At 45.0% G+C, this 18,316-nt stretch overlaps 1 protein-coding gene across 3 annotated transcripts in view; it reads right to left on the reverse strand.

Moving 5' to 3' along the window:
* KAT6A (lysine acetyltransferase 6A) overlaps nt 1-18,316 on the reverse strand; it is a 31,555-nt gene that overhangs the window by 12,650 nt on the left and 589 nt on the right. For 2 of the 3 annotated variants that reach the window (XR_003531571.1, XM_027667086.1), the window contains exons 2-11: nt 16,711-16,760; nt 15,827-16,597; nt 5,527-5,635; nt 4,844-4,959; nt 4,508-4,589; nt 3,633-3,768; nt 2,470-2,783; nt 1,681-1,799; nt 822-937; nt 159-300 (exon numbers count right to left, since the gene is read on the reverse strand). Coding sequence is in view for 2 of the 3 variants with exons in the window: in XM_027667086.1 (XP_027522887.1) it covers nt 159-300; nt 822-937; nt 1,681-1,799; nt 2,470-2,783; nt 3,633-3,768; nt 4,508-4,589; nt 4,844-4,959; nt 5,527-5,635; nt 15,827-16,429 (1,737 nt within the window). In the remaining variant the exon portion in view is untranslated. The remainder of the gene's footprint in view (nt 1-158; nt 301-821; nt 938-1,680; nt 1,800-2,469; nt 2,784-3,632; nt 3,769-4,507; nt 4,590-4,843; nt 4,960-5,526; nt 5,636-15,826; nt 16,598-16,710; nt 16,761-18,316) is intronic. The other variant, XM_027667087.1, reaches the window with a different exon arrangement.

Genomic DNA, 18,316 nt, shown 5'->3' on the forward strand with positions numbered 1-18,316 from the left:
GTCAGTTCCCACTGCCTGCTTGCTCGTAGTTCTTCACTCTTGGCAAGTGAATGTTTCAAGAACGAAGATCTTTTGGGCTGTGAAAATCTTATCACACAATTTGGTGCTGAAAATCCTATTTTATAGATAAAAGTGAGTGACTCAGTTTTCTAACTTACCTCAAAGACTGAAATATTGTTTTTCCTGTAAATTTCATTGGCTGGAGGATGAAACCAGCCACATTTTTTCATATGCTGTTGGAGAATAGTTCTGCTTTTCATATACTTCAGACAGAATTCACAAAGGTACAACTTAGGTAGCCTGTAAGCAAAGGCAAAGGAAGGTCAGAGACTGAAAATACAGACTTCTGTATAAAATTCCTCACTCCTGCAGATTGAGAACTTGATGACAACAAACCCAGTGTACACTGACCTCATGTGATGTGCTAATGATAGGTAAAACCACCTTACCATAGTTAAAGTCATGGCATTTACTTCTTCTGTAGCAAATGCACATTTAAAAAGTGTCCTAATGTCCTGCATAATTACATTTACAGCATTAAGTTATGCCAGAAGAAATAGAGGCATCAATTAAATCCTGTAAAACCAAAGTAGCCCTCCCAGTTTTGCACAGTGATGCTGGGATGGATGAGATGAACAGTTCCTTTCAGAATAAAGTTGAAGTTCGAAGAGTTTGCAGTTTAAACAGTTTGCAAAGGCCTTAGGTAAGAGAACCTCAGAACAACCACACATGCAGCACAGCACAACCCTCCAGACACCAAAATGTGTAAGGTTTCTGTGCCAGCTGTCCCATAAACACTGAGGCAGAACCCAGAGTCTTACCTCGAGTACTCCTGGGGATATGGGGAGGAATACCAGGTCTGGATTTCATATTTGCCAAACTCAATGACAGAAGGGCAGCGGACCTGGGGGTCAGGAGGCCCAGTCACCCCTACTTTCTATGCAAGGGAAAAAAAAATAAACAAGTTTTCATGAATTTCCAAGTGAAAGACTTCTAAGATGAAATAAATTAAAACGTTCTTATCTACACAGTCCATCCTACTGGAACTCAGAGAGAACCAGCAAGAGGCAGATGTTGTTTTCTGACACTAAACCCAGTGCCAGTCACACTTCAAGGAGCCACGTGATCCACAAAAAGAAAGAATTATAAGCATTGTCACACCACAAACCTCCACTACCTTCCCCACTGCTGCATGTCATAGTTTTAAATGCATATTCATACACACTGAAGTTTAACACAATCTTTCTTTACACAATCTTTCTTTGTAATTTCCTTTCTTGTTATTTCAATAGCCAAGAACAAAAACACAAACTGCTCCTGAGGTTAAAAACTGGAATATACAAGTATTTAACCTAATGCATCAGTGTCTTCCCAGTTTTGAGACTGGATGTTCTACTGTGAATGTAGCAGCCACCAAACCCATGTTCAGGGTGCAGTTACCTCCTTATCATCACAAGTGCAGAAGAATTAAAAACCACCTCACATTTATAAGGAGAAAAAACAGCAAAAAGTACTTTTTAATGACTTATACATGCTTTATTTCCTTTCTGCCCCTCTGATAGTAACTCTATCTATTATGGCACCCAAAAATAAGGAAACTAAATGCTCTGCTTTCAAAGAAAACAAATGTTTTCTTAAGTCATGAGGATTTTATCCCAAAATGCTAAAATTTAACTTTACCTGCAGTGCTTGTTCCTGAATATCTCTGAACAACTCCATGTCTTTTTCATTTAAGACATCCTGGCTCCCAAAAAAACGGTCCTCATTTTCTTGTTTTCCATCCCAGCCATCCTGATTGTCTGTAAATAAGAGAGAAAATTCTCTTCACCTACATTTACAAAAGAGTGCTTGCTTTCAGAGCACTGGCAAACAACAGCTGGCTGTATTCAGACATCTTGCCAGGTTTTTTTGATGGGATTTTCTATTCAGATTTGGGACCACAAAGAAAGAACGAGGAAAGCAGAACTGCATTCAGAAGAAGGGAAGGGGTGCTTTCCAGCAAGAAGATGCCAAACTGCACAAACAGGCTCCTCTATGGCTGAGAAACCCAAGGACCCCTCACGAGCCCAGACCACAGATCAGAAACTCACGGTCTGTCAGCCTGGTTTGAATCACCCATTTCCCATTTCCCACTTCTACACTGCTGCTCTTATCTTCATTAACCACTCCCTATGTTACCTCTTTCAAATGGGACATTATTTAGCATGTTTTCTAGGGCATTTTACCTCACCATCATCATTTAATCCCTCAACGGACCTTGCAATCACATATAAAGAGGCAAAGGTCTCTGGGATCACTTCCTTTTTCCAACTGGTTCTACCTCAGTGCACCAAAGATAACTGCATTTGGGTGTCAAACTTCAGCTCAAAGTCTCCAGCCTCTAGCAACTCTACCCACTTCAACATCCTAGCCTTTGAACATTTGCTTGGTGTACAGGATACTTACATTGGCAGGGTGAAAAATCTTTACCTGTGGGCCATTCTGAAGTGCTGGATTTCCTGGTACCCTTTTTCCTGATCCTGTACTGCTGAGAATAGTCGACCACCTCCCCTCGAGCTTTCCGTCCGTCAGGGGAGGGAGTGAAGAATTTAGTAAGGCCATCTATGAGCCCTTTGGTTTTCTTGTTGAACTTCAAGGTGTTGCTGCCATCTCTGCAGAAGTCCAGGACATCTGTCTGCTCCAGGTATCCCCCTTCTGACCCCGCTGACTGTCCGGACAGAGCGATCTTGCGCTTCCGGCCCCGACCGGGCCCCGCGCGGACTTTGCTGAAGGGGCCTTTTGACCTGTGGGATGAGAAGGGCAGAGATGTGGCCAGGAGAGCTGGGGAGGGGCCTGCCCTCCTCCCTAACTCACCTGTCAACCCCACACAAACTAAACACGAACTGAAGAATTTAAAAACGCAGCAGCAGAGATCCTGTGCAGCCCACAGGAGCCAGCACTTAAACCCCTCAGGAGAAGCACTGCACTGCTTTCCTCCACACTGAACATTATGAGAAATTAATCTGAGTATAAACAACAGATTTTCACCAAATTTAATACAACATCAAATTTCAGAATTGGTAACCAGAATGAATACACTGCACACGAGGCTTCAGTTTCTGCAGTCATTAAACATTCACACTCGTCATTTGTCAGAGTTTTTGCACTGATCAGAAATTGTTGTAAGAACTCCACAGAAAGTTAATACACGCAGGACACAAATTACCCAAGAACCTACACCACTGGTGGTCATCTTAGCTGAGGACAGCGTTCTCCAACCAGCTGCCATCTTTCAGGTTGGAAATTTTAAAACTCTGCTGAGATGGAAGCATTGAGGAGGTGTGTGGTGTGGCTTGGGGATATGGGTAGTGGTGAACACAGTGGTGCTGGGATAAAGTTGGACTCAACGATCTTAGGGGTCTCTTCCAATCTAAAGGATTCTATGAGAGAACTGAGTATTCAACACTTCTTAGAGGGATTGCCCTAGAATTCACTTCTAGTCTTTCACAGCCCTTTTCAGAAAAATCTGTATTAAAGAATAACGAGCAGCTCTTAATTGTAAAAGAAATCTTCCCACAAGGTAAAGCAGACACTCCAGAAATACCCCCTGCCCTCCAGAATCTCACATTTTACTCTTCCTTGCAGAGACTTACGTTGTGTTTTGATTCTTTAGCCTGTTTTTGGGCCGTCCTATGGGGTTGGCATAGCGTCTCTTGATCTGGGCTGCCTTCTTCTGTAACAGTTTCCTTCCTTTCTTCCGGGGCCGACATATCTGACATATCCACATACCTGTAAGGCACAAGTCCCCATCACTGAATGCAAGAGACATCTACACAGCACAAAAAGCAGAATTACAGTCCACAGGCCTTCTGAGAGCAAGAGTAGGAATGGTACCACAGGCCTTGATTACACATATACAGGTAAGAGAAATTATGTGTATGCTTCAGCAACCTAAACCTCGAGTTAATGCTCCCCACCCCCCAAATAGTTCCAAACATGAAGGAAATCTCTTTAATTGGCAGCACATCATCAAAAAAATCATAATTTAATGGTTAATTATCCCATTATCTGCTTATGACTGTACTACTTCCAACTATCTTCTGTAGGAAAATTTTCTTATAACTACCAAGGAATCTCCTTTCTGACTGAAAGTTCGTTTGTCTGGGACACTCTACTGTGACTTCAAAAACTTCTAAATCCATCTCTTTCTTTTGGACAAGGCTATTCATTCAAATGGAAGTTGATCCTTTTAACCTGCAGGGATCACTTCTACTCCTTCAAATCTTCAAATTTTTTTTCAAAACCCTTCACAGACAGTAAAGTACAGGAAGCAGGAGATAGTGGAAAATCTGGATGTGAAGCTCTGACCCTTCTCTGGTTTCTAATACCTGAAAAGCAATTCCATAAAAAACAAGCCAAATGCAGCTAAAAGCAGCTAAAAGAGGACTAAGTAAGTGGAAGCACTGTCTACCCACTGACCCCTTCCCACATCATCCTAAAATCATCCTTTTCACAGCACAGTCCTCACCTTTTGGCATCCTGGTGAGAGGAGGATCGCAGCATTCCATGTGAAAGCCACGGTCGCAGGAGTCACAAAAGAGCATGTTATCCTGGGGAAGACAGAGGGAGTGAACCTCTCCTGAGATGTGCACCAGCACCAAGCCCTCCTCTAACCTGTCACCATCCCAGAGAACAGGTACAGTGTTTATCTACAGACATATCAAGGTATTCCACAGGTCTCGGAAGGACTCCCAGACTCAAATAAAAGCTGCAAGCCTTTGCCTCTAGAACGTTTTATTGTGTAGTTTAACAGAACAGCCCCAGGGCTGCTGTGCTCCTGCTCCTGCCCCAGCCCTGCACTCACAGCATTCTTGCCCTGGTCTCGACAGGAGCTGCAGGTCTTGCACTCGATGCACTGCCACCGCAGGGCCTTCACCCGCACCGTCAGCTCCGGGGAGAACTTCAGGCAGGACGGATGACCTGTGGGAACGGGGCAAAGCACACCAGTAAAACCCTTCTGCTGCTGGTGATGGTCACAGAGAGATCACAGAGAGACTGCTGGACCACTTGTGTGCTCCCACGCAGAATTTTGGTTATCCAGATCCTCCTATTTTTAGATGCTTCTATTCTTATCTACTTATAACACAAAACCAATGCCCTAGATAGCAAGTGGCAGGTCCACACACAAAAGAACACAAAGGTAATTCTTCATAACTGAACTGAGAAACATGATAAAACTGGTCTTCGTTGCCATATTTTTAAAGAAACTTCCAGGAGCCAAATGAACTATTTGAGGCTGACTCAGCTGAACTGTCTCCCCTCTGAAAGCACAAGATCCAGCTGAACTAACTGTGTTCTCTGCCCCAGCAGCATATTCCTCACAGGTCTGGGTCAGCAGCACTCACTACACGAGATTTCTCTGTGTTAAATGGCAAAGGTCTCACTGGTGGGTCCTCCCCGTGGGGTGGGACAGAGGCAGGCACTGGACAGGCTCCTCTGTCCCCAGGGAAGGGATCAGCACCAGCAGCTCTGTAAAGGGCCACCTACCACTGTTGCCACAGTCAGCACAAGAGATGAGCTCTTCAGGCTTCTTCTCCCGGTTTTGCTCTTTTGTACCAAGGCAGAAACTGCAAATTGGAATTGGTTCAGCAACAGGCTGTGAGGAAAAGGGACAATAAAGGCACTGAGTAACTCGAGGGAACAAACCCTAACACACAAATGACACAGACATTTCTAGATCATCTAAACTGTTGTGATGTACACCACATCTCACAGATTTTACTTGGTTCTCACACTCAGTACAGCACTGACTGTAACCCGGGCAGAAGTCAGTACTCCAAAGTGTACAACTATTAACACCATCACTTGTTTATGTTCAGTTCAGTCAGATGTCATCATGAAGTTTCACAGAGAATCTCAACTACATTGTAATGGTCCTTCAGACAGAAGGTAAAAAGCAATATTTATTAATAAACTTTAGTGGGACTGAACATTCAAGAGCATCAATTTCCCTGCATGTATGGCTAAATCTTACATTCTTACACAAACAGTTCACTGGTTTTTAGCTCATAGTTAAGAGCCAGTGTGACATTAAAGCTGCACTATGGAATCACAGGATGGTTGGGTTGGGAAAGGACCTTAAAGATCATCCAGTTCCACGCCCCTGCCTGGGGCAAGGACACCTTCCACTACACCAGGTTGCTGACACCCCAAAAAGTGCCCCACACAAACATCAGTTCAGCAGTGCAGCTGCATTATCACCACCAGTGAATGCTGCTGGCATTTCTGTGCTGACTTTTCGGTCTGAAAGACTACAATATTTTCTTCCCAGGAGGAAACCATACACTTTGACCCCCTGTTTCTTTCTTATCTGCCTCAAATCCATGAGGGTTATTTTATGTGGGGGGGGTGTACAATCCTCTGTAAGAAACAGTATTTGTGCACACCCTGTTCATCCCCATAGTCCTTCCCATTTGATGTCCAGATGCAAACACTGTCTAGGTTTGGAAGAACCAGATTAAAGACTGTCCTTCACAGCTCCAATGTTTCCTGTGTTTACCACCTCTGACAAGCTGCAAAGACTTTACCACATTTAAAAAAAAATCACCTACAGATGGGGGGGAAGGTTCTACCACCATTCAAAATGTTTTAGAGTAAGTAATTAAATTGGAATCATTTTGAACGTGGAGATCAGGCTACTCCTCCAAAAGCACTGCCCTTCTGTGTGAGACTGTTATGCTAAGTATGGAGAGATTTCAGTGCTGCTGTGTTTGTTCAGCAAAGAACATCCTGGCAAGTGGAAAACGCAAGCACACAATGAAGGATTGGTGAAAACAAGACTGGAAGCAGCCAGCTCAGTTTTATACTGCGAATTTTTGGCAGACATTCAACTCCTTCTGCTGTTTTGCTCGCGAGCACATCTATCTGTGTGATGTCACCGGATTCAGCGAGGGAGGCAGCCAGAACAAATTGGGCTGACAGTGTCTTGCAGCCTGCCAGCCTCCAGCACATGTTGTTACTACACAAAGGGGATCCAGGAACCAAATGTGCTCCACGGAGTCACCCACGGTGCCCCCTCCTAAAGGCGACCAGGGACAAGCGCCCATGGAAAGAGTGTGTCTGTGTGTGTAATGATGTTACAGTCCCAGTCCAGGCCAATCCAGCTGCTCTGTGGCCCTCCCAGTTCAGGAACAGTGAGGCAGGAGCTCCTCAGGACTCCCAGCCCAGCCTGCAGCCCCCAGAGTCCCCGTGGTCACTGGCACAGCGTGGATGGACTTCACTCCACGGGGGATCCCTGGGCACCAGCACTGTCTGTGCCACCATCACACACCTGCTCCTGTGCTTGGGTGGAGTGGGTGTGTGACTTACACCAGTGTAAAAGGAACACAGACACTCACACCAACACTTCTGTTCCTTTGCTTTGCTCTGTAAGCCCTCCGGGGGCACTGAGAGGTGGCTGCTGAGAATTCACACCAGGTACTGCTTTTCTGTGGGGCTGGTTTTAAACCAGCACTGCTCCTCACTTCAAATAGCCCACGCTGGTGCAAAGGTCTGCCTCAAAAGCTGAAGCAGATGAACCAGAAAAGCCAGAGGGGAACTACAACCTACACCACATGAAGAAAATTATTTAAAACATGAGGAAACATGTTCCAGTGAGGAGGGCAGCACAAAGCCTGGATTCCATGCCTTTTGGATCAGTGGCTGGGGAAGAAAACCACTTCAGTTCCAGGCCTCAATAAAATCAGAACCAATGAATTTCAGATTGTCAAAGTAATTTTACTAATCATGTGGAGTTTTCTGTGGTATATAGAGAAAACTGGAAAATTTGGGAAATACTATTCAGTAGTATCAACCTGTGGCAGCAATGGTTAATAACTAACCCTTCTTCTGTCTAAGCTACCAAATCACAATTTTTAATGTTCTCTCCAGACAGTATGGTGAAGAAAAAACAAGAAGCAACAGAGTAAAAACAGAAATTCCATAAGATACTGTTTGTGCTCAGGAAAACAATGCTAAATATATTTTAATACACCCAAGAAAAACTGGTACCATAACACATGTGTGCGTGTTTGCCTGTGCAAATGGATATTGTCCCCAATTCACTTAGAGTCTCACTTGAAAGAAAGAAGCTTATTTATATGGCAGAATGATGGCCTAAAACATGAGGTTACATTAAAACAAATGTAAGGAAGGAAAGGAAAAATGTACACAGAAGGAAGGACAAGCACAAAATACATTCCTCTTCCTAAGAGAAACATATAAGGGTCACTTAAAAAGAAAAACCAAAGGACATTCAAAGTAAGTGCTGTTGTTTGAGGAAGGACTATTACAATGGGGAGAAAATCTGAAATGCTGCTGCTACAAAAGTCAAGTGTGAAGGCCAATAGCTTGGATATTAGTGAGGTACATTTAGGTTGAACTTCATGCAGTGCTTACTGACATCTGGAAACCCCCACAAAAAAGCAACGTGGACACTCTGGGGCTGCCACTCAATGTGAAGAAACTGCACGTGGTAAGAACTTCACAGGACGTCAAGTGGAAATATTTAGACAGTCAATCGTTAAATAACCTTCCCAGAGCTAACAAGTCCCCTAATCAGAGGATTAAAACGGTGCAAGATTTGTTCGTCACAATCAGGATCACATGCCAGGACTTCCTGCTGCAAACTGGGGGGTGTGGAGGGAGGACAGCTCCCATTTCTGTCCCTGCAGTGTAAAGAAACTCCCTCCACTGGGCACCGGCTCAGGAACCTGGAGGTTCAAGGCACTGAAGTTTTCTGTACCCAAACAGATCCTGGGAGCTCTCTCCTGTACTTTGTCCTGCCTTAGAAAATAAAGCATGCTGTCTTGGGAGTGACAGATGATTATATCACTCTATTTTAGATTAAAAAACGTATAGGCAATTATTCTATCTTTAAATGCTGTTCACCACTTTACATCAACATCAGCTGCATCCCTAAAAGAAGGGAAAGTACTTCAGTTAGAAAAGAAACATAAATGAAAAAAAATATTTAACAGAATGCAGGGAGCCACATAAACATGACACCAGAGAAGACACAAAAGGAACTGTGAATGAGCATTTTGTGCACATGAGAAATATCTACCTGGTTCCTGGTTGCTATTTGCAGTTTACCCAGGACACCTACACAAGTGCAACTAGGGCACCAAATCCCACTCATTTTTTGGAACTCTACCACCTTGAACACAAGATGGAGAGAACAAAGGAAAAGAAATATTCTACATATTTATCTACATACACAGTTCTACATATTTTTAATTCTACGTATAATTCCTCACTATCCAAACCCACTGCTCAGTATAACACTGTTGACAGTAAGACTGAACAAAATGCCACGTTCTTGACCCACAGTCCTCCTGCTGTGCTGTTCTCTCTCCCTGCACAGGCACAGACCAGTCCCAGGGGAGCAGCCTCACACAGCCAGTGTGGCAAAACCCCAAACACACGCAGAGAAAACCTCCTCCCAACAGGTCTGCTGCTGAGACCACCCCCACAGAGGCATCCTGAATTTGCAAAGCCAGGTGAAGTCTGTGCCGGGTCAGTTTGTGCATTTTATGGATGTTTATTTTGGGGAAAAAAAAACCAACACTGTTTTTTAAAAAACGGGCAGCAGCACAAAGCCAGGACATCTCCTTGTTCCTGGGCTGGCCCTCGGGGTTTTGCTCTCAGCTCAGAGATCAGCAGCTTCTGAAGCTCAGCCATTGCAACACTCAGCAGCAGAATTACTTTCTTTCCTTCCACGCACACCTTCAAGGAATTCACTATGAGCCCAGACAAGTTCAGAGATCCAGCACTACAATCAAAACACTCATTACTAAATATCCAGATTTGAGGCTCAAAGATGAGGAGAAACCTAATCCCTGGGAGAGGCTGTATACTGTTCAAGAATTCTAAATGAAATCAAACCCATACACACACACATCTAGGGGCTGTATCCAACACCAGTTTCTCTGGACCTTTAAGATCAGATTGAACAGTTTAACAGAAATGGGGTGAAATGTGTAGAACCAGCAATTTCTTTTATAATTCAGAACAACTTCAGTTTTGGCAAAATTTCCATTTTACACACTGATAAGTGGAGATAAATTGGTGACCTGACTTGCTGGTAAAGGTTTAAAAGCAAAGATTCCAGGAAATTAAGAGGTCCATTCTCATATGCTTGGAAGATCCAGTATTTTCATCCCTGAATTCATGGTTCCTGCCCAGATTGGTAACTGACCTTCCAAAGGACCTCAAAACAAGCAAATATCTTACAAACGAGACTCTGTTTGCAACACAAGGGTCACTCTCCTCAGACACCCTTCTTTCTCTGTCCCATCTCACTGCAAGTCCAGCTTCACAACAAGAGCAGTGACAATGGGAGGGCTGCCAGACCCTTGGCCAGTGGAACAAGCAGCAGCATCCCACGCCAGCAGCAGCTTTAGGAGCTGCTCCAAGGAGAGGTGCTCGTGTAGTGAGAAAAAAATCAGTGAGGACAGAAAAATTAAGTCAGATTTACACACCAAATAAAGAGAAAACTTTAAGCAGGTGGAACAGAGCCTAACATGACTGATCACAACTCATTAGGATAAATGCAGTTTGAAATGCTTGAACAGGGCAGGTAGGAAGAAAGCCCATCCACCCACCTACTCACAGAGGACAGAGGCTGAAGTCTCAGCAGTCCTGCACATTGTGTTTGTCTACCAGATTGTGTTGACTGTGTATTTGTAGTTATTTAAGAAAACTGAACCTATATTTTGACTAAAATGACAGTACTTCCTTTAATAATTATTCCTTTTTAACTGTTTTTCCTGCCACCACTATGACTTAAGACAAAATTGCTGGAAAACAAGGGGAAAGGCAGGGAGAGGATTATCTGTTCTCATTTTCTCTGCTGTTTCTTCCCTTCCTACATAACAAAGCTAACAGAGGAATCAAGCTGTTGTTTATTTATCAACATTCTCCATCATCCACCCTCCTCCCTGTCTGACTAGATTTTGAAGCTCTGTAGTAAATACAGTTCCTTTATTAACCAAACTTCAGAGAGGTGTCATTCCATATGCCCAGGACAGAAAGGACTGACACACTGGACATACTGGACTGGTCTCCTTTTTAACCAGGTATCCTCTGCCCAGCTGAACCTGTGTCAGAGAACACTGTTACAGACACATCCTCCCCGGTGGCACCTGCTGACCCAGGGACTCAGCACACCTCTGATGTCCTCCCACAGTGACAATCTTTGCTCTGAGTTCCCAGGACTGCAGATCCTGGCAGAGCCCCCCTGGTGCCACCCTGGTCCCACCCCGGGTGCCCCAGCCCATGGCATCCATTGGCAGCTGCCCCTGGCAGGAGCATTTCAGAGCTGCTCTCCTGGGCTCTGAGAGCTCCTTCACCTGTTCACTAATCGAGTGAATAAAGTTCAAAGTCATTTCTTAGCACTCTGGTTTCCAGAGTTACACAGTGTGCAGATGGAGGCCATCTGTTATCAACCACGGGATTTTTTAGACAGAACTACAGACTTCTCTTCCCCAGAACCAGCTGGAGGAGAGTGAATCCTAATCCTCCTCCAGCTGGGAGCCAAAGCTTGCAGAGCACCCTTGGAGAGCAAGGGTGAGCTGTCAGGATGTAATTACAATGCTCTGGTTGCAGATCATTTCTGTGCTCCACCCCACACAAACCAATCCACAAACAACTTCCCAGTAATCGGACAGTTCTTTCCTCTAAGACATGGAATTAACAGTTATGAACCTAAACCAGGCACAATACAGCAGTAGCTATTCTATGCTTAAAGGCCTTCAAAACAAGCAAAGCACAAGAAATTTGGTTTCCTGTGAGTTTATCAATGTTTCTGGGATCCAGAACTACTGCCTAAAGGATGCTGCATGTACAGCAACCCACGGTGAAAGGGACTGGTGAGTACCAACAGACACACAGAGCAATCCCAAACCAGGGAACACATGCCACAAGGAACACGTGGGACAGCAGGGCAGGGAATCTGCTTTAAATATTATTCCTGGGTTTTAGCCACAGAAGTTCCTCTCTTTTTTTTTTTTTTTCCAGGAAACGCTTCCAGAATTTTGGTTTTATACTCTAAGCTGTACTGCAGGATAATACTAAGATATTTACTTAAAGGTTGCTACAGCCATATTCAGTTTTAAATGACATAAAAGCCAGTTTCAAGGATAGTGCAAAGGGAGACCAAATAATACCACCTGCATTTTCCTCCTGACTGAGGAAGAAACAGTCCTGCTATTGTCCTGAGATCAAATTTCAGATGCTCTGGAAACTTCCAGTGCACATGTACATCAATTATTTCAACTTCTCCTTCAGTTAGCTGATGTGCTACCTTTTTTTTTTAATAATAGCAATTTTACAAAAATTCTGACAGCGTTTCAGCCTGTGCTCTGTAACAAGTCTCCACAAAACAAAAGCAGAGCAAGCTATCTCTAAGGCACCCAGCCTCACAACCTGCCTCTCACTGCAGGTGAAGTTCCTCAGAACAATGTCCCAGGAAAGAGCTCTTTGCTCTCAAGCAGTACTAAATATTACTTGTAGCCTTCTAGCAGTGCAGTAGTTCTTGCATTGCAGTCACTCTGTATGAACCCTGAACAGCTGTCCTGCTTCGGTGGCACAGTTCCCTCTCCAGGGCTGAGTTTTCCAGGATGACAATTCTGTGGATAACACTCTGATGTTTCAGTTGTTGCTGAGCAGGGCTTACACCAATCCCAGCTCCTCACCCCCCCAGTGAGGAGGCTGGGATGGGACCCAGCCTGTCCCCAGGGATATTCCAGCCCATCTGGTGCCATGGGCTGGGGGGAGCTGGCTGGGCACTGCCAGCCCCTCGCTCAGCAGGTGCTCAGCAACTGCCCTGGGCAGCACTTGTTGGGGAGGTTTGAATTATTTTATCATCATTGCTGTTATTCTCCCTGTCTTTCCTGTCTTTATCTCAACCCATGAATTTCACTGGCTTTTCCCCCCATTCTCTCCCCGTGCCCTGTGGGAGGTGAGCAGTGGTGTTTGATGACAGCAGCCCTTGTTTATTGGAGCCATGGTCAAGAGAGTCATACCCACAAATGACAAAACTGTTCTTCTGAACCACCACCAGCAAACATCAAATTTTTTGTCCAGAACAAGTAATACAGAAATAGCTCAACTCACATTTTCCCTTCAGAACTACTTTTCAGGAAACTTAAAGGAAAGGAAAGGCCACTTCCCTAAAGCCTTAAAACTGGAATTAAGGACTACTCTCCTTTTGTAGGCCACTGTCACTGTCAGATAAGCAAATTTCAGCAGTGAGCTCGGCCCATCAGGAGGGGTTTTTTTCTGTTTGCTTGTTTTCATCCAAGTAGTGTTTTTAGGCCAGGGATTTCAAAACCATAATGTCAGCAGCATGTCATTACTACCCAGTAAACCAGGACAACTTGCCAGGTCTTTTGCCCTTGAACACTAGAATGTGGTATTCACAGAACACTGAGATAAAAAATAAGATCTGAAAAAAGCCAAACAGTATTTACTAAACAAAGCTTCCCTAATGCTGCTTTATGTTTATTTTGACTTAAAAATTTAAGCTTCAGCTTTACAGATCTCATGCAAGGTGCTCAATTCCATAATACACAGAAAATACCCAGAACTGAATGCTCACTGCTGGATACCCAACAAAGTGACAGTGACAGTGCTGTCAGACCCACTCGCAGCTGAGTGGATGCTACACTTGAATAAATGAAAGGGAAAAAACATTACACCTTTAAGATTCATAAATTTGGATCATATGTGGAGAGTTTTTAAATGCATGTTAAAGATCAAACAGTGCAAGGATAAAAGATTAACAGCAGACTGTTAGGATTTCTCGGATTTGGGAGGCTGAACTTTTTTGTTCATGTTACTGACAAGGCTCTTCTAAGAATCAAGAGAAACATTGTCACAATACTCCCAAAGAATCTGTACCGAGTATATTCCACTAAAGACAAAAATACTCAGTAGAATTTACTGAAGAAATCCCCTGCAGAATTTCTGCTGTGGCTATTGTGCATTCTCATGCTACCAACAATCCTTCCAGTGTTCAAGCTGCTCAGATCTGAACAGGTGGGAACATTTCAGAGAGCATATCTAACAACCCAACACACACACAACAACTCCATACACAGATTTTCCCAGAGGGACAAAAAAACCAAATCCCAGACCAAATTCAGTATTTATGACACCTCACATCATCACTCACCACTCTGATATATCACTTTAAGAAAAGTGCAGGGAACAATTTATCTCAAAGGATACCAATGGGTCCTGAGTTTTTGGCACTTCCCAAGGACCTGCACGGCCTGTCAGACAGACTGTGTTAATAATAATATGCACAGCTAATATTTTCCACTGCCACCAGCACTCTCAGTCCAGCCACCTCATGTGCCAGGCTTGCTTACATCCAGTTTTCATAACGTTTTACAGCTATACTGATCTCATTACAGATATAGCTGCAGATGTACACAGGAAACATTTGTAGACAGAACACTTGAAAAAAGGATGGAGGAAGCTGCTGGAATTCTGAGCATAGTGATCCTGACTTCCTATGTGACACCAGCCCACAACACAACACTGACCAGATAAGTACTGTGGCCACAGCAGCCCTCCCACAGTTAAATTAGAACTTCAGAGAAACTTTACTGGTGATAAAACAGCTGTGCAGACTTTGTTTTAGGAAGAAGACTCCTACAGTGGTTTCCAATCTTCAAACCCTACCAGATTATAAAGCAGCCCTCTCACCAGAGAGTGGAGCTGACTCCAGAAAACACGAGCAGCACAGACGCAAAGAACTCATCCCACAACAGGATATTTACAACAACAACAAAGTCCAATTCTGCTGAAAAACCTATCTTTTATGAATAGAAAACATAGATTTTACATTCTAGATGTCCTGGACACTAGTGGTGCAAATATAGGAATGACTGGCAAATTGATCTTCAAAAAACAAAAAAGACAAACTTCTGCTTTACTTTGCACCCACAGCAGCAGAAAGAATGGAAAGATACTGACTGGGTATGAATTTCACTCCAACAACTTCATCTTGAGGTTGGAGTGGAGGATCAACGACCTTAGGCATGCAGAAGGATGGCAGAAAGGAAGGGAAGAGATAAGAGAAAGCAATAGGAAAATCCTTTGGTTTGTATAATGAACTACATGTAAAATGGGTGGGCAGTGGCACAGGGTGCAGAAGTCCCTGAGTGCTCATCCCAGCACTTCCACGCTCTCTAGATCATAGAAGGCTTTGGGTGGGGACCCTAAAATCATCCATACCCAACTCCCTTCCACTAGATCAAGTTTCTTCCTATTTCACAACAAAGTGGTTCTGGGACAGAAAGGGATTTGCTCTTTATGAACAGAGAAAGCCTCTAAGACAGCGTTGGGTGGCAATTGCTAATCAGCACTTCACTGTGTTACCTGAATTCAAATAAGAAGGTGAACTGGCAGTCAAATAAAAATGTGAAAGTAAGAGATCATCTCAAATTTGTTTAGCAAATCCACCTCACCTTAAAGAGAGGAGGCTTTGCTTCCTATGTTCTGCTAACACAACTCTGGTAAGCCTGTTACCATCCACTCAGTTCCACTGCACAGAAGTCAGGAGGCAAATTCCCCACAGCAGCTCCTTTGCACTTTTCTGTTCATAGTACAAATTGCAATCCATTACACCTCCTGTGATCCTGCTTAGAAATTTGGACACAGTAGGATCCTAAATGCACATCAGTAATTTTTAACTTACCAGGTGCAAGTTAAACAAACCACTGGCCTCAGACTGGGACTCTGTGTCCTCACATCTCATCAAGCACAAGAAAATGCCCACGCAAAAAACGTGTCTTACCTTATCCTTTTCATGGGGAAGGAGACACACTGGAGGGAGACAGGAAAGAGACTCAAAGCTCTCCTTCCCATCAGCATTAGCAGTTGCTTTAGTGTTGAGCTGGTAGAGAGGTCCATCTTTAAGGAGCCTGCCATGGCCAACAGCACGTTTGACAGCTAATCGTAATTGCTGGTGAAAAATGGAGGCAGCACTGCCCCCAAACAATGCAGACACATCTTTCTGACCTTTCAGAAAGCGCTCGATGTTCTTCAGGGATGAGCCACTGGACTCAGCCAAGCCCTCAATCGCCCGCTTGATGAGTTTATTCCAGTCCACATTTGGTTTACCATCCAACTTGCCATGGTTCCGAGGCTTCGGAAGTGCTATTCTCCCAGGATTATCAGGATCCTTGTAGGAGTTGAGACCCTTGTTGGACACTTTCAAAATAGTCCCATCTTTAACACTCAGCTCTAACTGTTCCAGAACAGTTTTGCGGTCCAAGCCATGAGAAGACGACACTGCATTGCAAATCCTCTCCTCCGAAGGACGCTGTTTCTGCTTCTTTACCTTTTTGATTGCCTCCAAAATCCACTCTGTGTACAGCGGGTTGGCGAGTTTTACCATGGTGAAGGCTGCTGTATATCCATAGAGTCGTTATCCTTTATCCCGGTGCTGAACGAGCGTCACGCGACGAGAAAACAGCCCCTGGAGCGCCGGGAGGCAGCTAACCATAGCATACACCTTTCCTGCTCTCAGGCAATCCCCTGGGCTCAAACATTATTGGTCTGCACACTGAAGGGAAGGAAAGAAAACAGTTAGAAACTTCTGCACTCCTTCCAGTAAACCCCCTGACAGCTTCACGGAAGGTTTTCCCACAGAGGTATAAAGAGCTCAGCGTTTCTCACCTCAGCTTCTGATCTGCACACTCACAGTCACAAGAACTGTAACATTAGGCCTGGAAGAAAACAAGAAGAGAGACATTTCCAAAGAACAGTTAAAAAGAAAAAAAAAAAAGCAGCAGACAATATAAATTCATTAAACACAGCAGAGTTTTAAGCCACTACTACAGCTCTGAAATGCTCAAGTAATACTTCAGGTTTTATCCTCACTACTAATAAAAGCAGACTTTAACACTGAAGCATCTCCATTCAACCCACAGAAAAAGGGGGTTTCCATTTTGATCAATAAGTCAGTATGAATTCTATACCAAGTTTTAGACCACTGCTGAGCACAACTTAATATTTGGGGGGAAAAAAGAAAACCGCAACAAAGATGTTAAAAAAGCTGCAGGTCTCTTCATTTTTGCACATGGAAGACACTGCCTGAAACCTCAGCAGAAGGCAGGAACAGCCAAGAGTCTTGTGCAAACAGCAAGAAACTTTCAGAGCTCTTCCAGGAGTGTAATCATAGGTCTGTTTGCCTTCTGCTAAGAAAAGCTATGACAGTTGTTCCATAAAGAAAAAAAAAAGCAAAGACACAGCTGGAGATTGTAATCAAACGTTCCACTTTCAGAGACCATAGAAAAAAAGAATGCAATGTAATTTTCAGTATAGAGGAGGCAATCTGAAAACACTTGAGGACACAGTAACAGGTGACCATGCACAGTGAAGGAGGAATGCTTATGACACTGCTAATTAAAGATGCTAATGAAAGGGTATGAGGCTCTACTTCAGAGCATTTAATAGTTATCTTTAACAAAGACTTTTTCTAAATGTGATAACAGTCTGTTGTGCTGAAGTTCTACTGCAGCAGCACAGTAACCCAGAAGGGTCTGCAAACTGTTTATCACAAGGAATAATGATTTTCTGCAAGCAAAGTTTTAGACAAGAGCTAAGTTGTCAACACAGTTTTCCCGTTCTCCTTTCCAGTAAGCACTGAAGAATTTATCAACACACAGAAGGCATTTCCACACAGACATCAGACAGCACAGCTCCACACGGCCGCTCCTGGAGAGATCCCCACCGGCTTTCAGACCGGGAAGGACGCGGGGCTTGTCTAGAGTTCTCTCCAAGAGACGTGAAGGGGAAAATGGTCCCCGAGACGTGCCCTCCTGCCCGAGCGGAGCTGCGCTCGCTCGGTGCCGCTGCCCGCCGGGACGGCGGGGCCCGGGGGCTGCCGAGCCCGGGGGGTGCCGAGCCCGGGGGCTGCCGAGCCCGGGGGACGCCGAGCCCGGGGGACGCCGAGCCCGGGGGACGCCGAGCCCGGGGGACGCCGAGCCCGCTCCCGGCACAGCTCCGTGCGCAGGGGTTACGTAACCGCCCGGCCAGGCCCGGCCGCACCGGGACGGTCCCGGCACCGGGGGGTCTCCCGCCCGCTCGCTCTCGCCGTGACAAGCGGCCCCTGCACCTGCTACCGCCCGTCCCCCTCCGCACGGCGGGCGGGTCCCGCGCCCCGAGGGGGCACTGCCCCGGCACGGGGACCCGCACCGGCGGCATCGGGAGCGGCGCGCCGCAGCCGCGGGCCGGGCCCCGCGCCGCTCCCCGCGCTCCCGGGCACGGGCGGTGCAGCCCG

Source organism: Corapipo altera, unplaced genomic scaffold (genome assembly GCF_003945725.1).
Source record: "Corapipo altera isolate COAL_440 unplaced genomic scaffold, ASM394572v1 275, whole genome shotgun sequence".
NCBI lineage: Eukaryota > Metazoa > Chordata > Aves > Passeriformes > Pipridae > Corapipo > Corapipo altera.